A 23,799-nucleotide genomic window follows, 5' to 3' on the forward strand; every position below is an offset into this window, starting at 1 on the left:
ATAAAAAATAAATTACGATAAAAGGAAATTGGTTGAAAAGGGTCAACATGTTTTATTGGGTGGATTGGTATGATTGGTAATCTAGAAACTCAATAAAATGGTCTTATTGTCTTTTAAAAATAGCCGACTCATATCATATTTTATTTTAAGAAAATTTTAACGTTTGGTGTATTTTTTAATGACTTTGATAATAAGTTTTTATAGAAATTTGTGTATTTAATATATTAGAATTGTAATGTTTGACTTTGTTAAGAAGTAATTTATTTATTTAAAATCTATAAAGAGTGTTCCGGGTAGGGGTGGGAACAAGTCAGAACGTTCGACAGGGGTCAACGGCCTAATCTATTTAAAGTCTAGTTTTGCCCAACTCGTTTAATCAAAAGGTCATGTTCAAGCTTTTTATAAAGCATATTTAATTAAATAACTCAGAATAAAAATTACAAAAACAAAAACCTATTAAACCTGTCAAGTCGACCTATTAAGCATTTTATATATAATATATCTTTCATTATTGACATTGTTGAAGTTTTTTTCATAAACTCAAGCCTTCATATAATTTGGTTATTTAGTAGCAAATATATTGGTGTGATTAGACTTCGTAGGATTTCGTTATTTAATGGCAAACCTATTCGTGTGCTTTAGGCCTTTATAAGTTTTGGCCTATTTAATAGTAGACTTATAGATGTTGTTAATCTTTAGTGTAAAATAGACTAAATAGCTTTCAGACTTCATCAGACCTTTAAAAAGTTCAAGTCAGGCCATAAAAATGAGTCTATGACGGGTAATAGGTCAGACTCAAGCCTATAATTTTTGAAGTAGGTCAGGCTTAGGTCTTACAAAGTCTGGCCCTCCCTAACCCATTTCCACCCCTAGTCCCAAAAGACTCGTTGAGCAAGACCCTTTATTTTATTTGGGTAAATCAAATGTATCTTTTGTTGTTTAACAATATATTAACTCCTTTAAGGTAATTGAGATCGATTTAAGAGTTGAACTATCTCAACAAATGGTTTTTACATACGTATCTACCGACAATATGATTCTAAATAAAATGGTTAAGAGATTCAAATATCTACTACTTCCACCACACTATGTTGGTAAGTCATACTCAACTCTTATTGATCTTCGGAGTAAAACTAGTTTACATTCACGGTTCATATTATTTTTCACTATTTTTTGGTTAAATTACATTTGTGGTCTATTAAATTAATAATTTTAAGTTTCAGTTTGGTTCCTTAAGTCTAATTCATTTTATTTTTATCACATAAATGTTCATGGACATAGAATAGAATGAGGGCCATGAGATTTGGATTAGAATTTTCGATGAAGGAAAAAATGACTTTTTTAGAAATATTATGTTTGGTATGTAAATAGGCAGGAAAATAATGTGTGTGGTGGCATTTATAAAGAAATAATTGAATAACATAATTGTTGTGAAGGACAACTTACATGGAGTTCCACTACCTCTTTGGCGTGAATGCTAAAACAATTTTGCAGATTGAAATAAATAAAAAAAGAACACTTTTGTTGTGCGTGTAAATAACAAATAAGTTTGTACAAACAAAGAAAACAATAAAGATATTACAGGAGAGAATTGTGAGAGAAGGTAAACTCAATACTGCAAAAGTTCACATAAGTTACAAATATTATGCAATTTGGTCTATTAAGTTTTTTTTTCATTTTATTTGCTTAAGTTATGAAAATTGGAAACTTTGGTCTTTGTTTTTAAGTAGCCTAGCAGCAATATAAATATAAATTCACCTTAAAAGTTCACCTTAGATAAACTCAATACTGCAAAGCTCAATAAAACTTTTGTCAGTTTGGTTCCTTAAGTCTAATTCATTTTATTTTTATCACATAAGTTACAAATATTATGCAATTTGGTCTATTAAGTTTTTTTTTCATTTTATTTGCTTAAGTTATGAAAATTGGAAACTTTGGTCTTTGTTTTTAAGTAGCCTAGCAGCAATATAAATATAAATTCACCTTAAAAGTTCACCTTAAAAGTGAATAAGTAGGGTGTGTGGGGTTCGAACACCGACTCATACATATATTATGCATTATCCCTAACCAAATGAGCTAAGCTCACAAGGACGAAACTTTGGTTCTTTAATCAACAAATATTAAGACATTTTAATCTTTGATACGAAGAATTAAAGTGTCTAAAATGTGTAACTTAAATGATCAAAGTATCTAATATTTATATGCGACCAAAATACAATTAAAAGAACTTAAAGAATCAAAATGTACAACGTTTGTAATTTAAGCAACGAAATTGTAACAAAAAAGAAAGGGTAAATTGCACTCACCTCCCTTGAGGTTTCATTAAACTACACTCACACCCCTCCTAGTTTTTAAATAGACATATACCTCCCCTATTTATGTTTGCAATTGACAGAACCCCCCTCTCACTTTAACACTGTTATTCCTCTGTTAAAACCAAAACATTTGTGTTCTTCTTCTACCACCGTTACTTCCCCTCCGACACTGTATCATCCCTCCACCTTCGTGTGACGGTCTTTCGATGGTTTCTTCCCGCTAACACCGTCATTGGCATCCTAATAACACCAATTGAAAGAGACTCGTCGAGGTTGTGATTGTCCGTTCATGACAGTTCTTCTTTCATTACTGGTGCCGCCGCAGGCTCCGCCGTTTCCGAAGGAGATATGTCGGCACCGCTGGTGTCACTTTCTTCATTGCAATCATTGGCAACGTTAGGATTCACTTCCATCCTGAACACAATTTAATAATAAGAAAAGAAAAATAAGAAATTCAAGCGAGACCCATTAAAGAATGGTCGAAACCCAGATGAGAAAAACAAAAAAGATTTGAAATTTACCAAATTCATAAGAAAACATAATATTGTGCGTTTTGCTGAGAAGCAAAGTTTTTTTTTTTGGATATATTGTGCGTTTTGCAGAAAAAAAAATTATGTTTTAACCTTAGTTTGGTTCGATTATTTAGTCTGTTTTTTTTTTTTAAGAGATATCTTGTTTGAAAAAATCGATTTATGAATCTATAACTCAATTTACAAATATTTGTTCCATTTTGCAATTTTGTGTTGTGAAGAAATATGAAGATTAGAAAAAGGATTATGTTCTATTTTGAAGAAATACGAAGAAGCAAATTAAAGTGCAGGGAATTAATATAATAGATACGGAAAAGGAAGTTGTAAAATTAACGGTGATAACAGAGTTAACACATGAGGGGAGGTGGTTGTTTTTTTCAAACTAAAGGGGGTGTGAGTGTCTTTGAATGAAACCTTAGGGGAGGTAAATGCAATTTTCTCAAAAAGAAATTAAGGGTTAATGAAACCTGTAATTAATTTAACGGAAAAAATATATAATTTAGGGAAAAGGATAAAAAAAATCAAAATAATGTAATTGTTTTATTTTGTGAAAGAATATTATTTTTGTATAGAGAAGAGTGGTTTTGTTAAGTACTCTCTCTTTATCTCCGTGAGCTTAGCTCAGTTGATAATGACAATGCATAATATATGCAAGGTCTGGGGTTCGAACCTGGACACCACCAAAAAAAAGTATGCTCTCTTTGTGGTTCCCATTTAGTTTGTTTTAGTGGCGTGTCAATTTAATTGTTTATTTTATTTTAATTTTACAATTTAACTGTTATATTAAAATATTTTAATCACACATCAATTTAACTACGCGTCAATTTAATTTTTTGTTTTAATTAATTTTTTTGATTTAACTGTCATGTTAAAATATTTTAATTACTCGTCAATTTAATTGTTTATTTTATTTTAATTTTACGATTTAATTGTTATGTTAGAATGGGTAATGTTTATTATAATTATTGTTTTTATACGATTAAATTGTTATGCCTTTTTTAGTTATTCAAATGTTTATATTGTTAACGGTTTGTTGTTCGTTAAATAATTTGTATTTCAGTTTTGGAGGACGCATCGGTTGACCCCTTCCTCATACGGGAAGAAGCTTAAAAATGAGAAGCTGACAGTCCCGGGACGAGAGCGTTATGGTTCTGGCAAGAGGTGGATGCATCTGGTCTTGCCCCCCTCTTTCAGACTAGGTATGAGAACATCAGCCCCGGCCTCATCAACACCATGTCAGAGAAATGGCATGGAGAAACCATCAGCTTTATTCGTGAGGTAAATAAGCAGGTGGGTATATTAGTATACCTAACCTTAAGATCGTGTATGACAGACTGAAGGTGAGAAAAACACACAAGAAGGGGGGTCGAATTGTTTTGTCCTTTTCGACGATTTCTTTTTCTAAGTGTTAAACACAACCTGGACAGAATCTGATGTTGCAGATTCTAACTCAGAGTCTGAATGCATTGGAATATAGAACACAAAGATAAAACGTAAAAAGTCAGAGAGAGAGAGAGAGAGAGAGAGAGAGAGAGAGAGAGAGAGAGAAGACAGACACAAAGAAATTTATATTGGTTCCTCCTACAATACAGAAGTAGTCCAGTCCCCTAGCACTTCCAAGGATTTCACTATAATCATTTTTTATTACAACTTGCTCAAGGACACACCAAGCGACTTCTCAATGCTCAAGTACAACTGCAAGAGACTTCTAAACCTAAAGACTTCTTTGCTCAAGCACACTTGCAAGAGACTTCCCTTGCTTAAGCACAACTGCTTAAGACTTTACCCTGCTCAATCACAACTGACGAGACTTTCTAGGTGCTCAAGGTTGCACCAAGAGACTTATATGCTCAAGCACACAGGCGAGAGACTTTCTAAAATGTTAGCCCCAACTGCAAACAAGTTAATTTGTTCTTACACTTTTCTAACAAGTAAGTGTAAACTGAACAAATGAAAAGACTCACTCCTTAGGATTTCTATGATATAAACTTGAAAATAAATCCTAAGTGTTTTGCGCTATTTGATTTGACAGAGTTTTGGCACAGAAAAATAACAGGGTCTTGTTACTTCTTATTCAGGTCTTCCATTCCTTTTATAAGCAGTGATTTGAGAGACGTTGGAGAAGAGTGTCAGCGCAATTGTTGTTAATTTAAGGCTTAAACACACTTTTGACACCTTAACTTTTAAAAAGTTATGATTTTGGCCCCCCTAACAAAAAAAAAACAAAATTTTGGCCCCTTTCGTCTCAAAATTGCTGAGAAGACGCCACGTGTCCCAAAAACGGGCCATAATTGCAACTTTTTGTAAAGATAAGTGGTCTAAAAGCATGTTTCCCTTATGTTAGGGGGTCAAAGAACATATTTCCCTAAACATGGGGGTCATTTTTGCCATTCTTTTAAAAGGGGGCCAAAATTGCTACTTTTGCAAACTTATGGGGTGAATAGTGCGTTTAAGCCTTAATTTAATTAACAGTTAGACTCTAGGGTTTGAGATTTGCAAGGTCCCCCTGAGTCTGATATTCTCAGGTTCTCAGGTTTGCAAGCTCCTATTAAGACCAATATGATACCTTATCAGAGTCTGATAAGAATATCAAATAAGCGCATATTTTTTATTTTTTTAATTTATAAATTGCAGAAAAAATAAACTAGGTTCTTTAACTTCTATTAGGCTCAGCATTCAAATACTTTATCCCCCTTTTGTCATCAACAAAATAATAAAAACAGAAAATAAAAGAAAAACTTGTAAAATCATAAATCAACAAAGATGCAATCTGATAGGATAAACATTCTTCATTAATCAGGAAAATTAAAATTTGACAAACAGAAAAACAAAATTAGCGAACAATAAACAAAACAAGCAAACAAAGACCCTAATACTAAAACTTGATCCTAAACTTTGAACTCAGTGTTTGATCGTCCAAAAATCTTCAATCTCAATCTTGTTTCCTCTTCTGCTAGAGAAGTTTGAAACTGCAGCTCTTACTTCAGCTTCATCATCCCAGCAAGAAGAGTGATGCCAAAAACCTTCACCACCTTGAATCTAGTACTGGAAATCACCCAAATCCAACAATCAAGGCTTATTTGAAGTAGCATAAGCAACCACCATTTGGTATAAAGGCAATAGTCTTCTTCCCAATTTTTATGAGTTGAACCCTAGTGCCCTTACGAATAGCAGAGTTGGGTTGCATAGCTTTGATATCAGTGATGGTGATATCAATTCTCATGACGGATGGTATTATCTTCAACTTTTGATCTTCATGCACATACATCATTTATTTTGTTATAAAGACCCAACTGTCTTTCACAAAAGTTGTGTTGTTTGCCTCATTTAGAGTTGTAGAGATTTTCATCCATCTTTGTGTTGCAAACAGGATCCTCATATCACATTCTTCCGTAGTGGATATTTTGATTAATTTCAGTTCTTCTCCAAGCGTTGTTATCGATTTTCCATTGAGATTGCAGATTCTTTCCCATATACTTAAGAGTTTATCATTTTGGACTTGAGTTTCACTAAGAGTTCTTTAAACACGAGGTTGTTTATCAGAAAACATTTTGAAAGATAAAGTGAAAAGTTATTAGAAAGAAAAATATTTATAAACAAAGAGCTAAACTTTTCAGCTTCAGGAGTTTTTCAAAAAACGTAAAAACAAGAACATTAATGACATTTGGGAGCGCGATGATATCGTAAATAGAGCTTAATCATTATAGCTTTCAGGTTATTACCCAACAGTCACAAGCCACGTTAGAAACTTACTCAAAGAAGTAATACGCAGGTGGATAGGTACAATAATGAACTTTTCTACTTCCTTGCATTGTCAATCTAGATTATCCAACTTCTGTATCACTCCAGAATTTGTTTTAGGTTCTGCTACTTGTCTTAGACACTCATAGAGGTTCTGAGAAAGTAGTTTCTGAACCTTCTTCAGATTCTGTGTTATCACTCAGAGGCAAACATCATTCTGAGATAAAGTGCATATTCAGGTTCTTTTTAATAAAATTAAATCTTCTTAACACACAAGGATTTTGTAAATATATCAGCCCATTGATGACCAGTATCAATGAATTGCATATCTATAACACCTTTTTGAACATAATCCCTGATAACACACAAGGATTTTGTAAATATATCATCCCATTGATGATCAGTATCAATGAATTGCATATCTATAACACCTTTTTGAACATAATATCTGATAAAATGATGCTTTATCTCTATGTGCTTGGCTCTTGAGTGACGAATTGGATTCTTAGACAGACAGATTGCTGCAGTATTATCACAATAGATTGGGATAATGCTCTGAGATGAACTATGCTTCTGGTAGTCTTCCAATTGATGGTGAGATGTACTATGCTTCTGCTGTTGACAGTGTAATAGTGTTTTGTCTTTTACTTGCCCAGGATATCAAGTTATCACCAAGGAGATGAGGTTGGTGTTTAATTTAATTTGTTTTTTAGTTTGAATCTTGGAACTATTGTTATTTCTATTTATGATCTTGAATGACAAGGATACATTTTATTAATGAGAACGGTGAAATGTTTCTGCTGTTGAAATTATTAATTAGGAAGAAAATTTATATTATTTTTGTGATCTAATGTCGAGTTGTGTAACATCCTTATTATTAAATATATTATTATTATTTAATATTTATCGACGGGAATTAGGGTGTTACATAGAGGGGCCAACAGATAGCAGCGACTCAGAAATTGGGGTATCATGAGGGCTACATGACTTCGTTCTATCTTGTATCTCATCCTATCATGAGCGACCCTGTGCCTGTCGCTGAGTACACAGCTCGTGTCCCTCCTTATGAGGAGGTTATTGTTCAGCAGCAGTAGGTCAGACAGGTTCCCGACCCACTCCAGATTATTGCAATCATCAAAGACAGAGTCGAGTCAACATTGGAGTATCCTGAGGTGCATCCATTCTTTATCGATGTGTTGTAGGGCATCCGATCGGAGTATCACATTCTTCAGGAGGAGCCGGTTCTCCAGAGGTGGATTAGGAGCCATAGTTTAGAGGAGTAAGGTCTTATTTTATGACATTTGTATATTTGTAGTTATTTTTATGACAATTTGGCGGATATAAATGAAATATATTTACACTTGCACTTTTGCAAGGGTTTATAAAAACAATGGTTACTTGATGGTGTCGTGCAATGGTGGTGTTCTCTCATACAATACCCTCAATTATGATTTTTTTAAAGTTTATTGGTTTGCCAAATTCAAAAGTAAATGGCGTTTTATTTTCAAATTCTGCCATTGATACAACAGTATAAAGTTGTTCATTTGAATCGAATTGATGCTCGACTGGCCAATAATGGTCAATATTTAGAGATTCAGAAGCTGCGTTGCCGAGTCAATTTTGGTGCTCTTAGATTTACTCCTCAGATTGAGGAGTTAGGCAGAAAGGTTATCAATCTTCTAAGGCTCTAGTGATAGTACAATAGTCTAGTAAAATTAGTATGTATGAAGCTTTAGTGATCTTGTGAACTAAGCTTTAGCATGTATTGATCTATAGGTATTGTTGTATGAAGCTTTGGTATACGAATTAAGATTTTGCTATAAGTATAACCTCTTCTATTATGATTTTGTGTTTTGTTGATAATAATTTTTAGGTTTAATTGCACTTTTGGTCCTCGCATTTTGATCAGCTTACGAAAATGGTCATGCCTCTTTCAAATCGAACAAAACCATCCCTAAACTATCATGTTTTTTTGCAGTTTTAGTCCTACCCCGTATTTTCACCTCCAAAAACGCACAGATGGCAAATGAACACCTATGTGGCATTGCCAATCTGGAAAATGTCATTTACATGTAATTAAAAAAGTAATTTTGAATTTCAAAATACAATTTAAACATTTCAAATATTAAAACAAACAAAAACATTAAAAGAAAGAGGAAAGTTAATTTGAAATAAAGTCATAAACCCTAATTCCCAAATTGGTTTTCAATCCATTCAGAAATCATCTTCTTCCTCAATTTCGTCTTCCTCATTGTTTTCTCCTTCCATGTTTTTGCTAAATTATGTCTTCTTTCTCCTCGTTTTCTTCTTCAATTTATTCCAATTTTTCTTCTTTTATCGAAATTGAAAATGTCACAATATACTGTGTCCAGTAACAGTTGTGCATCACGTAGAAGAGATGTTTGTTGCTTCTGTGATCTTGATTCACCTCTTACTACTGCATGGACAACTGAGAATCATGGGCGTAGGTTTAATGAATGTGGGTTATACAAGGTAAATCCTAGATTCTGTCAAATGAAGGTATCAACATAAGTTGAAACCTAGCTTTTTCTTTGCCTTTCTGTGCCATGGTCGAATTAAGTACATCGAAGTAAGGAAGAAGAAGATTTTTCGTTTTTGCGTTCGTATTTGGGAAGAAGAGCAAAATCGATTTGGGAATTTTGGGAAACTATGGTTTTCTATCTTTGTTTCCTACTAATATGTTTTCAATTTTTAATTCATTGTAATTTCTGAAAATGTTAAAATGTTTTTCCCTATTTATAAAATTAATTTGATGAATTTATAAATGAAATTTTCCAAATATGCAATGCCACATATGTGTTCTTTATGCCACATTACTTAAAATTTTGACACATGTGCGTTTTTGGAGGTGAAAATAGGGAGTAGCACTAAAACTGGAAAAAACATGATAGTTTAGGGACAGTTTTGTTCGATTTGAAAGAGGTAGGATCATTTTCGTAAGCTGGTTAAAATGTGAGGACCAAACAATTAAGCCTAATTTTTATTGATTGGATCTCAAATTGGTCTCCAACTGCTCACATAAATGAAATGAATGTATGAAACTAATTTCGTACTGCAGTAACTTTGCATAATATCAGTATATTTCACATTGGTGGGCATTTTAGCCGATGTGAAATATACTTGTTTGCCATCAGTTTCAATGGTACAACCGATGTGAAAACCTATTATTTAGTATTTAATTATCACATATAAAATCTGTGATTATCTGCCCGATGTGGAAAATTACTTATCACAATGGTTCCCTTCCTGATGTGAAATGTTACAGACATACAACATTACCTTTAGTGACATCGGCTGGGACCCGATGTGAAAAGCAGATTTCCACTGACGTTAAATGTCATTTCGGTAGTAGTGTTAGAGGCACATTTGAAAGCAATGTGAATTTTATCCTTGATTCCTTATCCTTAAAATTCATCCCATTGAAATCCCTTAGCCCCTCTTTCCATCATTGTACTTGCAGAATGTACTTAACCCTTCCAAACGACTTATGGACCCTAAAACTACACCATTTTGAATTGTAGGTTTAGAATTCGAAGATGGGCCATTAGGGATTGATGAAAAGTTTTGATTTTTTGGTTGGGTGATTTTGAAGGAGAGATTAATGGGTCATTGTGATTTTGTTCGAATTGTAATTCTAGGGATTGAAGGTGAAGGAAGCTTTGAGAGAGAGTGTTGTGGATGGTTGTGAAGTGTGAATCGATGTATTTCCGTGAAAGAGGGAATGAAGACAAGAGTGAAGAGTGTGATTGAAGACCATTGCATGATTTTTTGAGGTTTTCTTTCTTGTTGTCGACGAGTTTTAGTTCTGCGGCGATTATTTTTTACGTTGTTATTTTTTTTAGTTTGAAAATGTTTTGATTTTGGACCTAAAGTTGAATGAATTATAGTAGCAATCAGTGATTCAATGTCATGTTTTTGTGCCAAAATGTGATGATTAGGTTGCATTAGTTGTTGGAAGAAGATGGTAAGGGAATAGAAGAAAACAAGCGAGATGCATTAGGTGTGAAGGGTCTATGTTACTATCATATCGAGTCCATCTTTGCTCCATTTATGTTTCCTCAATTTACCCTATTTCAAGTCATAGATGCGTGACATGAGGAAAAAATAAAATCAATGGCCGTGGTTAAATGGGTTGGAAAAAGCAATTCTTTAATGAGGAAAAACACTACGCGCTCTACTATGATACAAATCCAATGCGCGTACAAACTCTCCTTCTTCCTTCTCTGATATCACCTATCTCCCTCCCATCGCCGTCACCGCCGCACCTCTCCCTTCCTTGTCCGGCGCACTCTTCCCCTTCTGCTCCACATCACCTCACCTAAATCATCCCATTCAAACGTTTATCTTCACCGCTGCCGCCTCTTCAAACCGCCATTGTTAAGTAGATGTAAAAAAATGGGGATTTTATGTAATATCCCGCCTGTCAGTATCGGTATATTACCAGTTGATTGTGTCAGAGGATTTAAGTTCATGGAAAATAAGTGTGATGGAAATATTTTATGACATGTCAGCTTATCATGGATAAAGTATCAGAGTCGTATTGAACACGTTTAAGACAAGGGCAATTTGGTAATTGCACGGGAAGGGATATTTATTTGGTTAAGGCACCAAAATATCCCATTTTCAATCTTCTTTCTCTCTCTAAGTTTTTGGAAAGGCTTCTCCTCCTTCTCTCTACTCGCCATCGCCACTCTCCCTCTTCTCCTCATCACCAACCTTCCAAAACTTATTCCTCTCAAAGATTAAGCTTATGTATGGTACTTCCAAGATCAAGGAAGAAGTAGAAGCTTTATTTGAGCTTGTTCTTCCACTATATCCTCACAAGGGAAGAAATCATGAGATTAGGGTTTTGGTGAAATAAGCTTTGGAATGGATTAGAGATGAGCTAGTAAAGATCATGATGTTATGGATTGCAAGAAAAACAACCAGATTGAGAAGGTTTGAACAAAGAAAGTAAGTGGATCAAAAACTAGGGTTTTGGGCATGCTTGGGCTTGGAGCTTGGAGCCGTTACAAGAACATGTTTAGAAGAGTTCCATAGATAGATATCCTACCCTTGGGATTATGTTTATGTCATGAAAGATTAACATGAAAATTCTAGGTTCCAAGTATTATGTTTAGTACCCCTTTTGTACCATTTATGATCAAATATTGTTAATTGATGCCATGCACATGATATAAGCTGTTTTTATGATGTTTTGGATGATTAGAATGAATTAGAACACTTGAATTGAGGTTTTTATGCAAAATCACGTTTTCTGCAGAATTCTGGACTGCTACAGTTCGCCAGGCGGAATTTAGCTCGCCATGGCGAGCTGGGGATCAGGGCTCTCTGGAGTAGCTCGCCATTTAGCTCGCCACGGCGAAAAATTTCACCATGGCGGAGAGAATTTGGCCAGGCGAAATTGACTGCACATCATGTGTTGTCAATTCGTTTCGTGGCCAGCGAGGGCTATCCGAGGCTCGATCTTACAGTATCGTTTTAAACTATGAACCCCTCAATTCTAAGTGCCTAAAGTACAATTCCAAACAAGGTTTTAATCAAGGGAAAGACATGGAAAATTGTTATCAATACTTGTTGATAAATGATACGCAAGAGTGATATGTTATGCAATATGTCCGGGTAGTGATGAAATAAGAAAGGGCATGAACGTAGAGCCTCGACATAGTTGTTGAGAACTAGTAAGTTAAGCAAAAATCTCTAGAATGTTAAGACGCGGAGTGTAATCTCTTCGCATAAGAGTTAAGTGCCATACGAGTATGGCAAGACGTGAATCGATTCCATATCCATTCACGAAGTAAGTTAAGCAAGCATTAAGCTTAGCTCTAGTGGGATCGTTTAAGGGTCCGAGGTAAAAGAGAAGGCATGTTTAAGTTTATTTTTCATGCATAAGACTAAGACTTATAAGAAAGAAAGAGTGTCATGTCTCTTGTTATCCAAATTGGATTCAAGGGGTTCCCCGATGGGAATGGTTAAGCCGCAAGGGAGCCGCATTTCACTAAGCTAAGGTGCCGTGTCTTTTGTATTCCATCCAAGGTTGGGTACAAAAGGTTCTCCAAGGGGAACGAGGTAAGCCATAAGGGACCCGCACGTTCACTAAGGGAGTCCGGTGCGCTCTTGCTAAGCATTTCACCGGTAGTAAGGGATTATCTTCCGGGGTTACTCCACTCGGGACTAATCCATAAAATGAACCAAGATAATTGTTTGTTACACGCTAACATAATCAATGAAGCTGCTATCCATATTCATCATACGTTTATGTGTTATGTCATAGAGCCTTGGCATAGACTGTCAAGAACTAGAAAGAATATAGAAGTAAATAGTCAAGAACTAGCAAGCTAGAAAGAGTCACTTTTGTGGCAAGAGATGATATGTTGTTAGATGCAACATATTCAAGTAAGCAAGTTAAGAGAGTTATACCGACGATGATCATAGGTTTCCCCTAATCGTCCGGTTTAGAGTTGTGTCATGACTTTAGCAAGTGAAGGCCTTGATGCGTAGATCATATCTTGGCATTGCGGTTTTAGTTTTCCCCTTAACCGCCATGACATGTGTAAGATGAGAAGCTTATAACAAATAAGATAAGCATATGCCGGGTTTAGCATGCACTACCGTCTAGGAAAGCAAGACTCCACACACGTATAATCAACCGCCAGGTTGTATCGTAGACACGTGGCGACTATAGGTTTTCCCCCGAGGTTGCCATTAGCCTAGGTGATGAGTCATTAGTTAGTCTAATTTAATGCATTATTTAGTTTAGTTTTTATTTAAGATTTAGTTTTATTTTATTGCATTTTATTTCCTTTTTGAATATTTTACTTTAAATTGCTTTTTATTATATTTTAGGAACGAATATATGGTGGAAGGTGTCTTGGAGCAAAAGAAAGAGGACTGGAGCAAATACAGTACGAAAATACGAAGATACGGGACAAAAATATGTTCCCACATAGTCAAAAGCTTGGCACGGCCCATGCCAACATGTGGCACGACCGTGCCCGTCCCAGAAACCTCTTTTGCTGCTTTTTCTTCGGGCCCAAGTTACCCTGTTGCAGCTTTACTGTTTTATCCTTTTAGTTGCTTAGTTTCTAAGTAGATTGTAAAGCTATAAATAGAGTAGCTCTCCACCATAAACACTCACCTTACTTTTGCTTAGAATATGTTAATTATCAATAAAAGTCTTTATTTCTTTACTTTCTTTCTTGCAATTTTACTTTATTGTTATTTTCTCTCTTCTTCCCCCATGTCTACGATGAACATGAGTGAATAGACTTCTTTGTCTTGGGATTGTTGGGAAGTCTAATGACATAATCCTAAACAAACCAAGCTTAAACCCTAATTTTATGTAACCCTAATTTCTAATCTAGATTCACCGTCTTAACGTGGATTAACAATTATCAAACTGTGGAAGCGAAAGCGGAGGGTTTGATAATCGTTAATCCATCATCCCAAACATCAATTCATAAAGCGAGAGCGGAGTTTTGATGTTGGAACAAGTGAATCTAGACAATAATTGCAAAACAGTGAAATAGTCTTTGCAATTATTGAGACACAAGTAATTTCAATCCTATATGCATCTTCTAGTAATCAAGTCAGCGAAATAGGCTTGGTTACTAGAAGTAAACTCTCACCGGACTTTCATCGAAAAGGTGAGGGGCTAAGGGAAACCGGTCTTTAGAAATTAAGGTGTAAACCATGAAATTAGATGTTTAAGTCTTGTCTAGTGAAGGGTTTGTTATTATGACGAACCAATAATCCTAAGGCTCTTTATTATTATTGTTAATTACTTTCAGCAATCAAACCTCCTTTTACTAAACTCTCTCTACTCTAATCATTCTTTAAAAAGTTAATTAAGTTGAACAACTCCCTAGCGGAACGATACTCTACTTATTACTATTACTTCGATAGGCCGTGCACTTGCGGTTTGGCCCTATCAAGTTTTTGGCGTTGTTGCCGGGGAGTTATTGCAATTTGGTTAACTTTTTTTTAACGATTAGACTAAAAAAAAAAATCTTTTTCGTTATTTTATCCTATTTTATTTTATTGCGTTTCTTTTTATATTTCTTTCTAAAAAACAAACATATATATATATAAAAAATATATTATTTCCTCTTTTATTATTATTTTACTTTTATTTTAGAAAAAAAAAATCTTTTGCTTTATCTTATTTTATTTTATTTTATTTCTTTCTTTCTCTATTTCTTCTTTTTCCTATAACTTCTTGGGAAGATAATAACGATATGACTAAGGAACGCTCTCTCAAAGAGTATGCAATCCCATCTTCAAATGAGTCATACGATGCTATTGTGTACCCAACGGTTGAGGACAGTTTTGAAATAGAACCTGCACTTGTTCTCTTAGTGCAGTAAAATCAATTTTTCGGATCACCCACTGAGGATCCGAATTTTCATATTTCAACCTTTTTAAGACTCAGTGGAACCTTGAATGCAAACCAAGAGGGCGTAAGGCTGCACCTCTTTCTTTTCTCCTTAGGGGGTAGAGCTAGTGCTTGGTTTCATTCATTGGAAATTGGTTCTATCTTTTCATGGCAACAAATGAAGCAAGTTTTTCTTGCCCGATTCTTTCCCTATTCTAAAACCGTCCAATTAAGGATTCAAATCACACAATTCACTCAAAAAGATGGAGAATCTCTTTACGATGTGTGGGAGCGTTTCAAAGAAATGCTTAGACTTTGTCCCCATCATGGTTTAAAGAATTGGCTTATTATTCACATTTTTTATAACGGTCTTTTGTATACCACAAAAATTTATGTTGATGCAGCTGCAGATGGAGCTTTAATGAACAAGGATTACACAGAAGCATACGCCTTGATTGAAGACATGGCTCAAAATCATTACAAGTGGACCGACGAGAGAGCCATCACTAATTCTTCACCCTCCAAAAAGGAGGCATGTATGTATGAAGTCTCTAACTATGATCACCTTGCCGTTAAGATTGATGCATTAACCCAAAAATTTGAAAAATTAAATGTTAGTGTCATCTCTTCTCCTTCTTCTGCATCTCCTTCTTGTGAAATTTGTGGTGTATTTGGCCATATTGGCATTGATTGCCAACTAGGTAGTGTTGTTAGAAGTCCCGAGCAAGTAAACTATGCTCATTATAATCAAGGGTTTAGAAACAACAAATTTTTTATTCAAACCCCTCAAAATCTTTTTGGACAACAAACAACAACACCCAGTTATGCAAACAACCAAAGAGTCCCTCAAAAATCCAGCTTGGAACTTTTTTTAGAAAATTTTCTTATCAATCAATCCAAGCAGCTCCAAGAGCTCCAAAATCAAACTGAATTTATGAGTGACTCTTTTGCCAAACTTACATCGAAAGTAGACTCCATAGTTACTCACAGTGAGACGCTAGAGACTCAAACATCTCAAGTGGCTACTCCCTCTCAATCCTCCAAAGTCCTCCTAGACCAAACCGAAACCAACCCCAATAACCATATAAGTGTCATTACCCTTAGGGATGGTAAACAATCAGAGGACCCCATTGTGAAAGCTAATAACAATGAAGGAGAGATAGGGTGTGATGAGCCTCAAAGTGAGAAAGCCATAGGAGAGAATGAAAAGTCATTTGTTTCACCATCTCATGAGCCTGAAATTCCATTAACACAAAGGTTTGATGAGTCCAAGTTAGATGAGCAGTTTATGAATCTTATTGAAATACTTCCAAACAAATTGCCACCTAAGCTTAAGAATCTAGGAAGCTTTTCCCTACCTTGTGTCATAGGATCTAAAACCTTTGAGAAAACCATGTGTGATTTGGGAGAGAATGTTTGTTTGATGCCATTGTCCCTTTCTGAAAGATTGGGTATATGATAGATAAACCACTTTCTAACCGTCAAGCTAATGACTCTAAACGAGCACTTCGTGGGAAGCAACCCATGATTTTTATTGCTTTTATTTTTGTTTTGTGTTATTTTAAATTGTTTTGTAGGTATTTGTCCAAATATGATGCAAAAAAAAGTGAAAGAAAGTCGAAGCTGTTGACCAGAAACCAAAAAAAAAATCAAAAAAAATATTTTTCAAAAAAAAAAAAATTTGTTTCTTACCAGAAGCTTGGCACGGCCCGTGCCGGTGGTGGCACGGCCGTGCCAACTTTTCAGCCAAGAAAAAAATAATTATTTTTTTCCCTTATTCAAAATAACCTCTTTCCTCCTTTCTCCATAACTCTCTAAACCAAATTCATACCCCATTAAACCATAACCAAAAAACCAAAACTTCTTCACCAATCTCCATCATTCAACTCTTAACCTTCACCCAAAATCCACACCAAGTCAACTAAGGTCAATTGGAATCAAAGAGGAAAGGTAAGGAGATTGAAGACTCCGGAAGTGATGCAAGAAGAAATCAACAGCCCGCAATCATAGGATCAAATTCAAGGATCCCGAGCAAAGGAATAGGTTTAAATCTCTAATCTCCAGAACTATCTCTACTTGCAGGTACCTTGATGTTAATGTTATGGATAGACTAGGAATAGAGGATAATGTGATTAGGCAATTGAATAACACAACCCCGTGCTTAGGTACTTTCAAAGGGTTATGACACCATATAGAGTAGGAAAGAGATAGGAATGATGAGGACTGATGAACTATTTATGTTGTGGGCTATGCTTTATAACCATTCTATTACCATTTGCTATTATTTGCTTGTTTATCTTGTTTCAATTGTTTAAAAAGAAACCGGATGATAAGGATGATATAATGGTAGGTGGAATCATCGCTTTTATTGCTAGGAAGTTTGGGGTGAGTGTGAATCAAGGGATCAAGAGGATAGAGGGGAACTATTATCTAGACTTATATACTACTTTGTCCTTCCTTAGAACCCATGACCCTACTCACAATTACCAATATGAATGGAGAACTATTAGAGCTTATTGTTTGATTATTCTACCTAATCCGGACTTAACTATTCTGGAGGTGGTGGAAAATTTGCTTTATGTTGGTACTAACCCACAGGTACATAATGATGGTGATGATGATGGTAATAAAGAGGAGGTAGATGCAAACTTGCACCATGAACAAGAAGCCGGTGGATATAATGATGAACGGCGGGCATGGATGCAAACCAAAGTTCAAAGAATAAGTACCGAGCAACAAAAATAAGGTGTTGAAAGGAACAATGTCCAAAGGAGCAATCGAATAAATGAAGAAAACAATCAAATGCTCCAAAACATGATGCAACACCTTCACCTCCAAAGTCCACTATGGACTTCAATAAAATTGTGAGCTTTCCTCTTCCTCTATTCTTCTTCTTCTTCTTCTTCTTCTTCTTCTTCTTCTTCTTCTTCTTCTTCTTCTTCTTCTTTTATTCTTCTTTTTGAACCATTGAGGACAATGCTTCCCCTAAGTGTGGGGGGTCCTAATAAAGTGTCTAGAGTCGTAGTGTTCCCAAACTCCCTTGAACTTTATTCTTTTTGTTTTGTTTTTATAGCAAGAGGCATGACTAGTAGCTTGTTTTTAATGTAAAATATGGCATAAATTTTTTTGTTTTGTCTCTTCTTTAAAGGTTGTTTCTTAAAAGTAGTTTCTAGTGTTTCTTGTGTTCTTGCTATACCCACATCTTGTTTTATTGTGAAAAATCTCCAATGAGAAAAGCACCCAGTTGCAATCTTTGAGCAAATGTATGAATAGGTATTTTAAGGAGCACGTTCTATCTTTAGTGTTAACTTAGACCCTTTAAAGTCTTCAAAGTAAAAGTAATATAAGTTTGTGTGGGAAAAATCAATGTTCTTAATTGTTATATTCCTAAATTGTTAAAGTTATAATGGGGCGGGAGAATGGCACCAACATGTGGGGGAAAGGACAATCCCTAACTTCCTAATTGTGGTGATACTTAATGTACCCATAAGCGAAGAAGTTGGATATATATATATATATATATATATATATATATATATATATATAATCATGACCGAAAGATTCGGTAAGAGTTATTGTTGGAACGGGTTTATGATATTCTGGAATGTCAGAACAAGGCTACAAGATAGTGAGAAGTCGACATATGTTGACGGAGTCAGCAGGCTCTCAGGAATAGCAATATGTGAATGAAATTAAGGACATGTATGCTCGGAAAGTTGCGTAAGTGGCAATGTAACGAAGTAAGTTATTCGTAGTGGAGGAAGTTAAGGATTCAAGAGAAAGTTTTATGTTATCAGGAGTAAGGCATTGGTTTCCGGCGTGCCAAGAATTGTATCGAAAAAGGTTGATGTTGCCATGCATATGTTATAGAATATTTTACGATGATAGGAATGAATGATGTGCATTGTATACTTGAGAATAAGAATTTTATGCAATAAATGTTTTCCGAAAAATAGAGTTGGAGAAGCTCACCAATAGCAAGCCTGGGACGAAACTTCCCGTTTTGTGAAATCTACTAGTTTGTTTCTATGGTTTGCAATGACTATTGGGGAGATGTCTTCACAATAATATCTTATGTGACGAAAATCTTTTATGACATCAAGTAACGAATGCATATCATATCCTAAGATTTCCAAGGAAAAAGACATGGGCAACCATCAACAAAATCGATACGGTTTAAGGTAGCTTTGTAAGTTAATGTGTTAAGAATCAAGAACGAGCCAAGATCAAGAGTATAAAAGTTCTGGTATCTAGTAGGAAAGTCACAGATGTTTATGCAAGAGGTATGAAGTAAGAAGTTAAAGCAGTGCAAAGTTATGAGGAATCACAAGGTTCACGGATTATGTGGAATTATGACGTATCTCTCGAACCTATGTTTTGCTTAATTGACTTGCTAAGGCTCATTATGAAGTTGAACTATAAAGTTTAAAGGATTTTAAAAAGATTTACACGTATAGGTGATTGAGGTTGATATTTTGAAAATTTACGAGATTTTCTAAGAACCGGTTTGATTCGACACTCGTAGAGCGGGCTAGACTTATAAGAGTCTAAGTTTGATGGCACGTATGTGTTATCAACTCGTTCTATGATTTTAGAGCAACGGCCGGGGCCTAAACTCAATTTATATAGTAGAAAATTTTCAACGTCAATGACCCATGCGTTAGTTTACAAAGTTTTTCTTTAAAGGAAAAATTAACGAGCAAGCATTGATATGATTAAGCAAAATATAGTATGCGAGAAGGCAAAGGTTAAATGTTTAAGAGAGATTTGTTCAAGTACAAGACGAGTTGTCAAAGGAATTTGAGTTTATTCGGAAACAAGTTCAAGTATGATATGTATACCTCAGCAGGTAAATGCAACCAGCAAGGATGTAAGGTTTACCCCCAAGTCAAGTATTATGAGTATAAGATAAGTTATCACGAGTTTTGAATTTACAAAACAAGTGTAAGGTTGTTATGTTGGTTGCAACATGGAAGATCTCAAGAAGTAAGTATTCAAGTGATAAGCATGAATTGAAGTCTCAATTGCTCTAACGGATTAGAGTAATGATTTAAGCCAACCGGTGGGAATCAGAGTAGCGCCATGGAAGCTAATCGTTAATCATGAAACATGGAATTTTAGTGTGAAAGAATTTTCGGTTGGTAATGCAAGTTTAACAAGAAAGCATCATAAGACAAGCGAGGAGTTCTCGATGCGATATGTAAGGAGGGATGCATATTCAGTCAGTGTTGGCTAAGGTAAAAGTTTTAAGTATGTGTTGTCACCTAAGTAAGATAAAAAGGGCAAGAATTGCTATATATGAATTGGTCAGGATGCATGAATGATGATAATAGAAAACATGTAAGGTTCAGAAGGTTACCTTTCATTACTCAGGTAAAGAATCAAAGCATCAAGAATGATGACCGGTATTCGGAGAAGGTATTAATGTTCAAGTAATAATTGAAAGGATTATTTGAAGATTCAAGTTTAGTGTTCCGAAGAAGAGGAACAAGTTAAAGTTAAGAGGTTCAAGGATTTTCTCTGGTTATGATAAGTGGTAATACAAATAAGTATACCAGATAAGAAAGGAAGAATCCACTTGCGAAGTAAGCATGTTATCACGAAAGGAGATGCAACTCTTGAGTATTATGCAACGAGCTTCATACCCTTGTATGCAATACTTGTTGAGTGAAAACGATACTTGTTAACACATGTCAAGCCTTTTATAACTTTTAAAGCTAAGATTGGTATTATGGAACTTGGGAACGATGCTTATTTTTTCTTACTCATGGAATTATACATTTTCGAAACTGCTAAGATACGTTGTAAGTAAACTCACTTAAGACGTACAAACTTCAGGACCAACTTGTCATGGACAAGTTTTGGGCGAGTTGTAAAATCTTTTTCAAAATATAGAAACTCATCTGGTGGTTCTGTGGGATCATTACACAATCAGTTTTGGAAATGAGAAAATCTTTTTAGTTATGTATCTGTACGTTCCAAGAACCCGAATACCAAAGTTTAAGAAAATTTCTTTAAGCAAGATGCTAGAACACGTATCGTTATCATTTAACAAGTAGTGGCAATTCAAAGTATGCACACGTTATGGAAACAACAACGTTTATATGAAACCAATAACATACAGGATACACGGTAATGTGTTAAGAATGTTTGATATATGTGCAAGTGGTTTTGCTAGAAAGTTTCAAGAGCATGTGAACCACGATGTTGGTGATTAATGGTCAGATGAACGGTATTGTTGATTTCACATCTTCATGTCAAGTTATATGAGTTACCCATTAGTTCGGGTGCAATAAGATGCAATAAGTTCTCAATGAGATCGGAAGATTGCTTAAGACTCAGAAAGAGATTCGTAGAATCGTTTATATGAGTAATGCAAGAAAGAGACATGTGTCTCAAGGTATAGTAAGTAAACTGATGTATGAATTATATGTTTACCCAATAAGATTATGTATGCATGAAAAGATGTTTTAAAGTTGCAAGTAAGCACTGCAGGGCAAACCTGGTATCCGGTAGGATTCCAGTTAAAAGGCAAATCCTGAGTGTACATGTTTATGATAAGATACTTTTATGAACGGTTTCTGTTAAATGGGTAAGGTACGAATCCGAAACAATGAGTCTATGTGTAGCAAAGGAAAGTTCCAAATCATGATGTACTAGGATAACTTCAAAATTTAAGAGATATTAAGATCAAGAAAGCTATAAGCTTATGTGTATGAATTAAGAACCAAGATGAAATGCATGTTTTGAAGAGAAAATTATACGATGAACTTCTTGAGAATGTATGATTAGAATATGTATGGCTTAGACCAAGGATGGTAAGTTTTTGTCATGATGATTAGTAGTCGATTTCTAAATTTCGAGGACGAAATTTCTTTAAGGGGGGTAGAATAAGTGTGATGGAAATATTTTATGACATGTCAGCTTATCATGGATAAAGTATCAGAGTCGTATTGAACACGTTTAAGATAAGGGCAATTTGGTAATTGCACGGGAAGGGATATTTATTTGGTTAAGGCACCAAAATATCCCATTTTCAATCTTCTTTCTCTCTCTAAGTTTTTGGAAAGGCTTCTCCTCCTTCTCTCTACTCTCCATCGCCACTCTCCCTCTTCTCCTCATCACCAACCTTCCAAAACTTATTCCTTTCAAAGATTAAGCTTATGTATGGTACTTCCAAGATCAAGAAGTAGAAGCTTTATTTGAGCTTGTTCTTCCACTCTTTCCTCACAAGGGAAGAAATCATGAGATTAGGGTTTTGTGAAAGAAGCTTTGGAATGGATTAGAGATGAGCTAGTAAAGATCATGATGCTATGGATTGCAAGAAAAACAACCAGATTGAGAAGGTTTGAACAAAGAAAGTAAGTGGATCAAAAACTAGGGTTTTGAGCATGCTTGGGCTTGGAGCTTAGAGCCGTTACAAGAACATGTTTAGGAGAGTTCCATAGATAGATATCCTACCCTTGGGATTATGTTTATGTCATGAAAGATTAACATGAAAATTCTAGGTTCCAAGTATTATGTTTAGTACCCCTTTTGTACCATTTATGATCAAATATTGTTAATTGATGCCATGCACATGATATAAGCTGTTTTTATGATGTTTTGGATGATTAGAATGAATTAGAACACTTGAATTGAGGTTTTTATGCAAAATCACGTTTTCTGCAGAATTCTGGACTGCTACAGTTCGCCAGGCGGAATTTAGCTCGCCATGGCGAGCTGGGGATCAGGGCTCTCTAGAGTATATGTTGTCAATTCGTTTCGTGGCCAGCGAGGGCTATCCGAGGCTCGATCTTGCAGTATCTTTTTAAACTATGAACCCCTCAATTCTAAGTGCCTAAAGTACAATTCCAAACAAGGTTTTAATAAAGGGAAAGGCATGGCAAATTGTTATCAATACTTGTTGATAAATGATACGCAAGAGTGATATGTTATGCAATATGTCCGGGTAGTGATGAAATAAGAAAGGGCATGAACGTAGAGCCTCGACATAGTTGTTGAGAACTAGTAAGTTAAGCAAAAATCTCTAGAATGTTAAGACGCTAAGTGTAATCTCTTCGCATAAGAGTTAAGTGTCATACGAGTATGGCAAGACGTGAATCGATTCCATATCCATTCACGAAGTAAGTTAAGCAAGCATTAAGCTTACCTCTAGTGGGATCGTTTAAGGGTCCGAGGTAAAAGAGAAGGCATGTTTAAGTTTATTTTTCATGCATAAGACTAAGACTTATAAGAAAGAAAGAGTGTCATGTCTCTTGTTATCCAAATTGGATTCAAGGGGTTCCCCAAGGGGAATGGTTAAGCCGCAAGGGAGCCGCATTTCACTAAGCTAAGGTGCCATGTCTTTTGTATTCCATCCAAGGTTGGGTACAAAAGGTTCTCCAAGGGGAACGGGGTAAGCCGTAAGGGACCTGCACGTTCACTAAGGGAGTCCGGTGCGCTCTTGCTAAGCATTTCACCGGTAGTAAGGGATTATCTTTCGGGGTTACTCCACTCGGGACTAATCCATAAAATGAACCAAGATAATTGTTTGTTACACGCTAACATAATCAATGAAGCTGACTATGCATATTCATCATACGTTTATGTGTTATGTCATAGAGCCTTGGCATAGACTGTCAAGAACTAGAAAGAATATAGAAGTAAATAGTCAAGAACTAGCAAGCTAGAAAGAGTCACTTTTGTTGCAAGAGATGATATGTTGTTAGATGCAACATATTCAAGTAAGCAAGTTAAGAGAGTTATACCGACGATGATCATAGGTTTCCCCTAATCGTCCGGTTTAGAGTTGTGTCATGACTTTAGCAAGTGAAGG

General features: G+C 35.3%; 1 protein-coding gene and 1 non-coding gene across 2 annotated transcripts in view; both read right to left on the bottom strand.

Annotated features, from left to right (window-relative positions):
* Window positions 1–2,602: 2,602 nt before the first annotated feature.
* The window catches only part of LOC146937664 (protein FAR1-RELATED SEQUENCE 5-like), a 34,806-nt gene continuing 13,609 nt past the window's right edge, over window positions 2,603–23,799 (bottom strand). Inside the window, exon 3 of the mRNA XM_085749491.1 lies at window positions 2,603–2,729. Coding sequence (XP_085605617.1) covers window positions 2,603–2,729 — 127 coding nt within the window. The remainder of the gene's footprint in view (window positions 2,730–23,799) is intronic.
* LOC146937665 (small nucleolar RNA R71) lies at window positions 15,208–15,314 on the bottom strand. The gene has a single exon (XR_015033722.1). It is a non-coding gene; the product is annotated as a small nucleolar RNA R71 (small nucleolar RNA).

Source organism: Medicago sativa, chromosome 3, assembly GCF_051527215.1.
Source record: "Medicago sativa cultivar Bolivia chromosome 3, Bolivia_mono, whole genome shotgun sequence".
NCBI classification, from domain to species: Eukaryota; Viridiplantae; Streptophyta; class Magnoliopsida; order Fabales; family Fabaceae; genus Medicago; species Medicago sativa.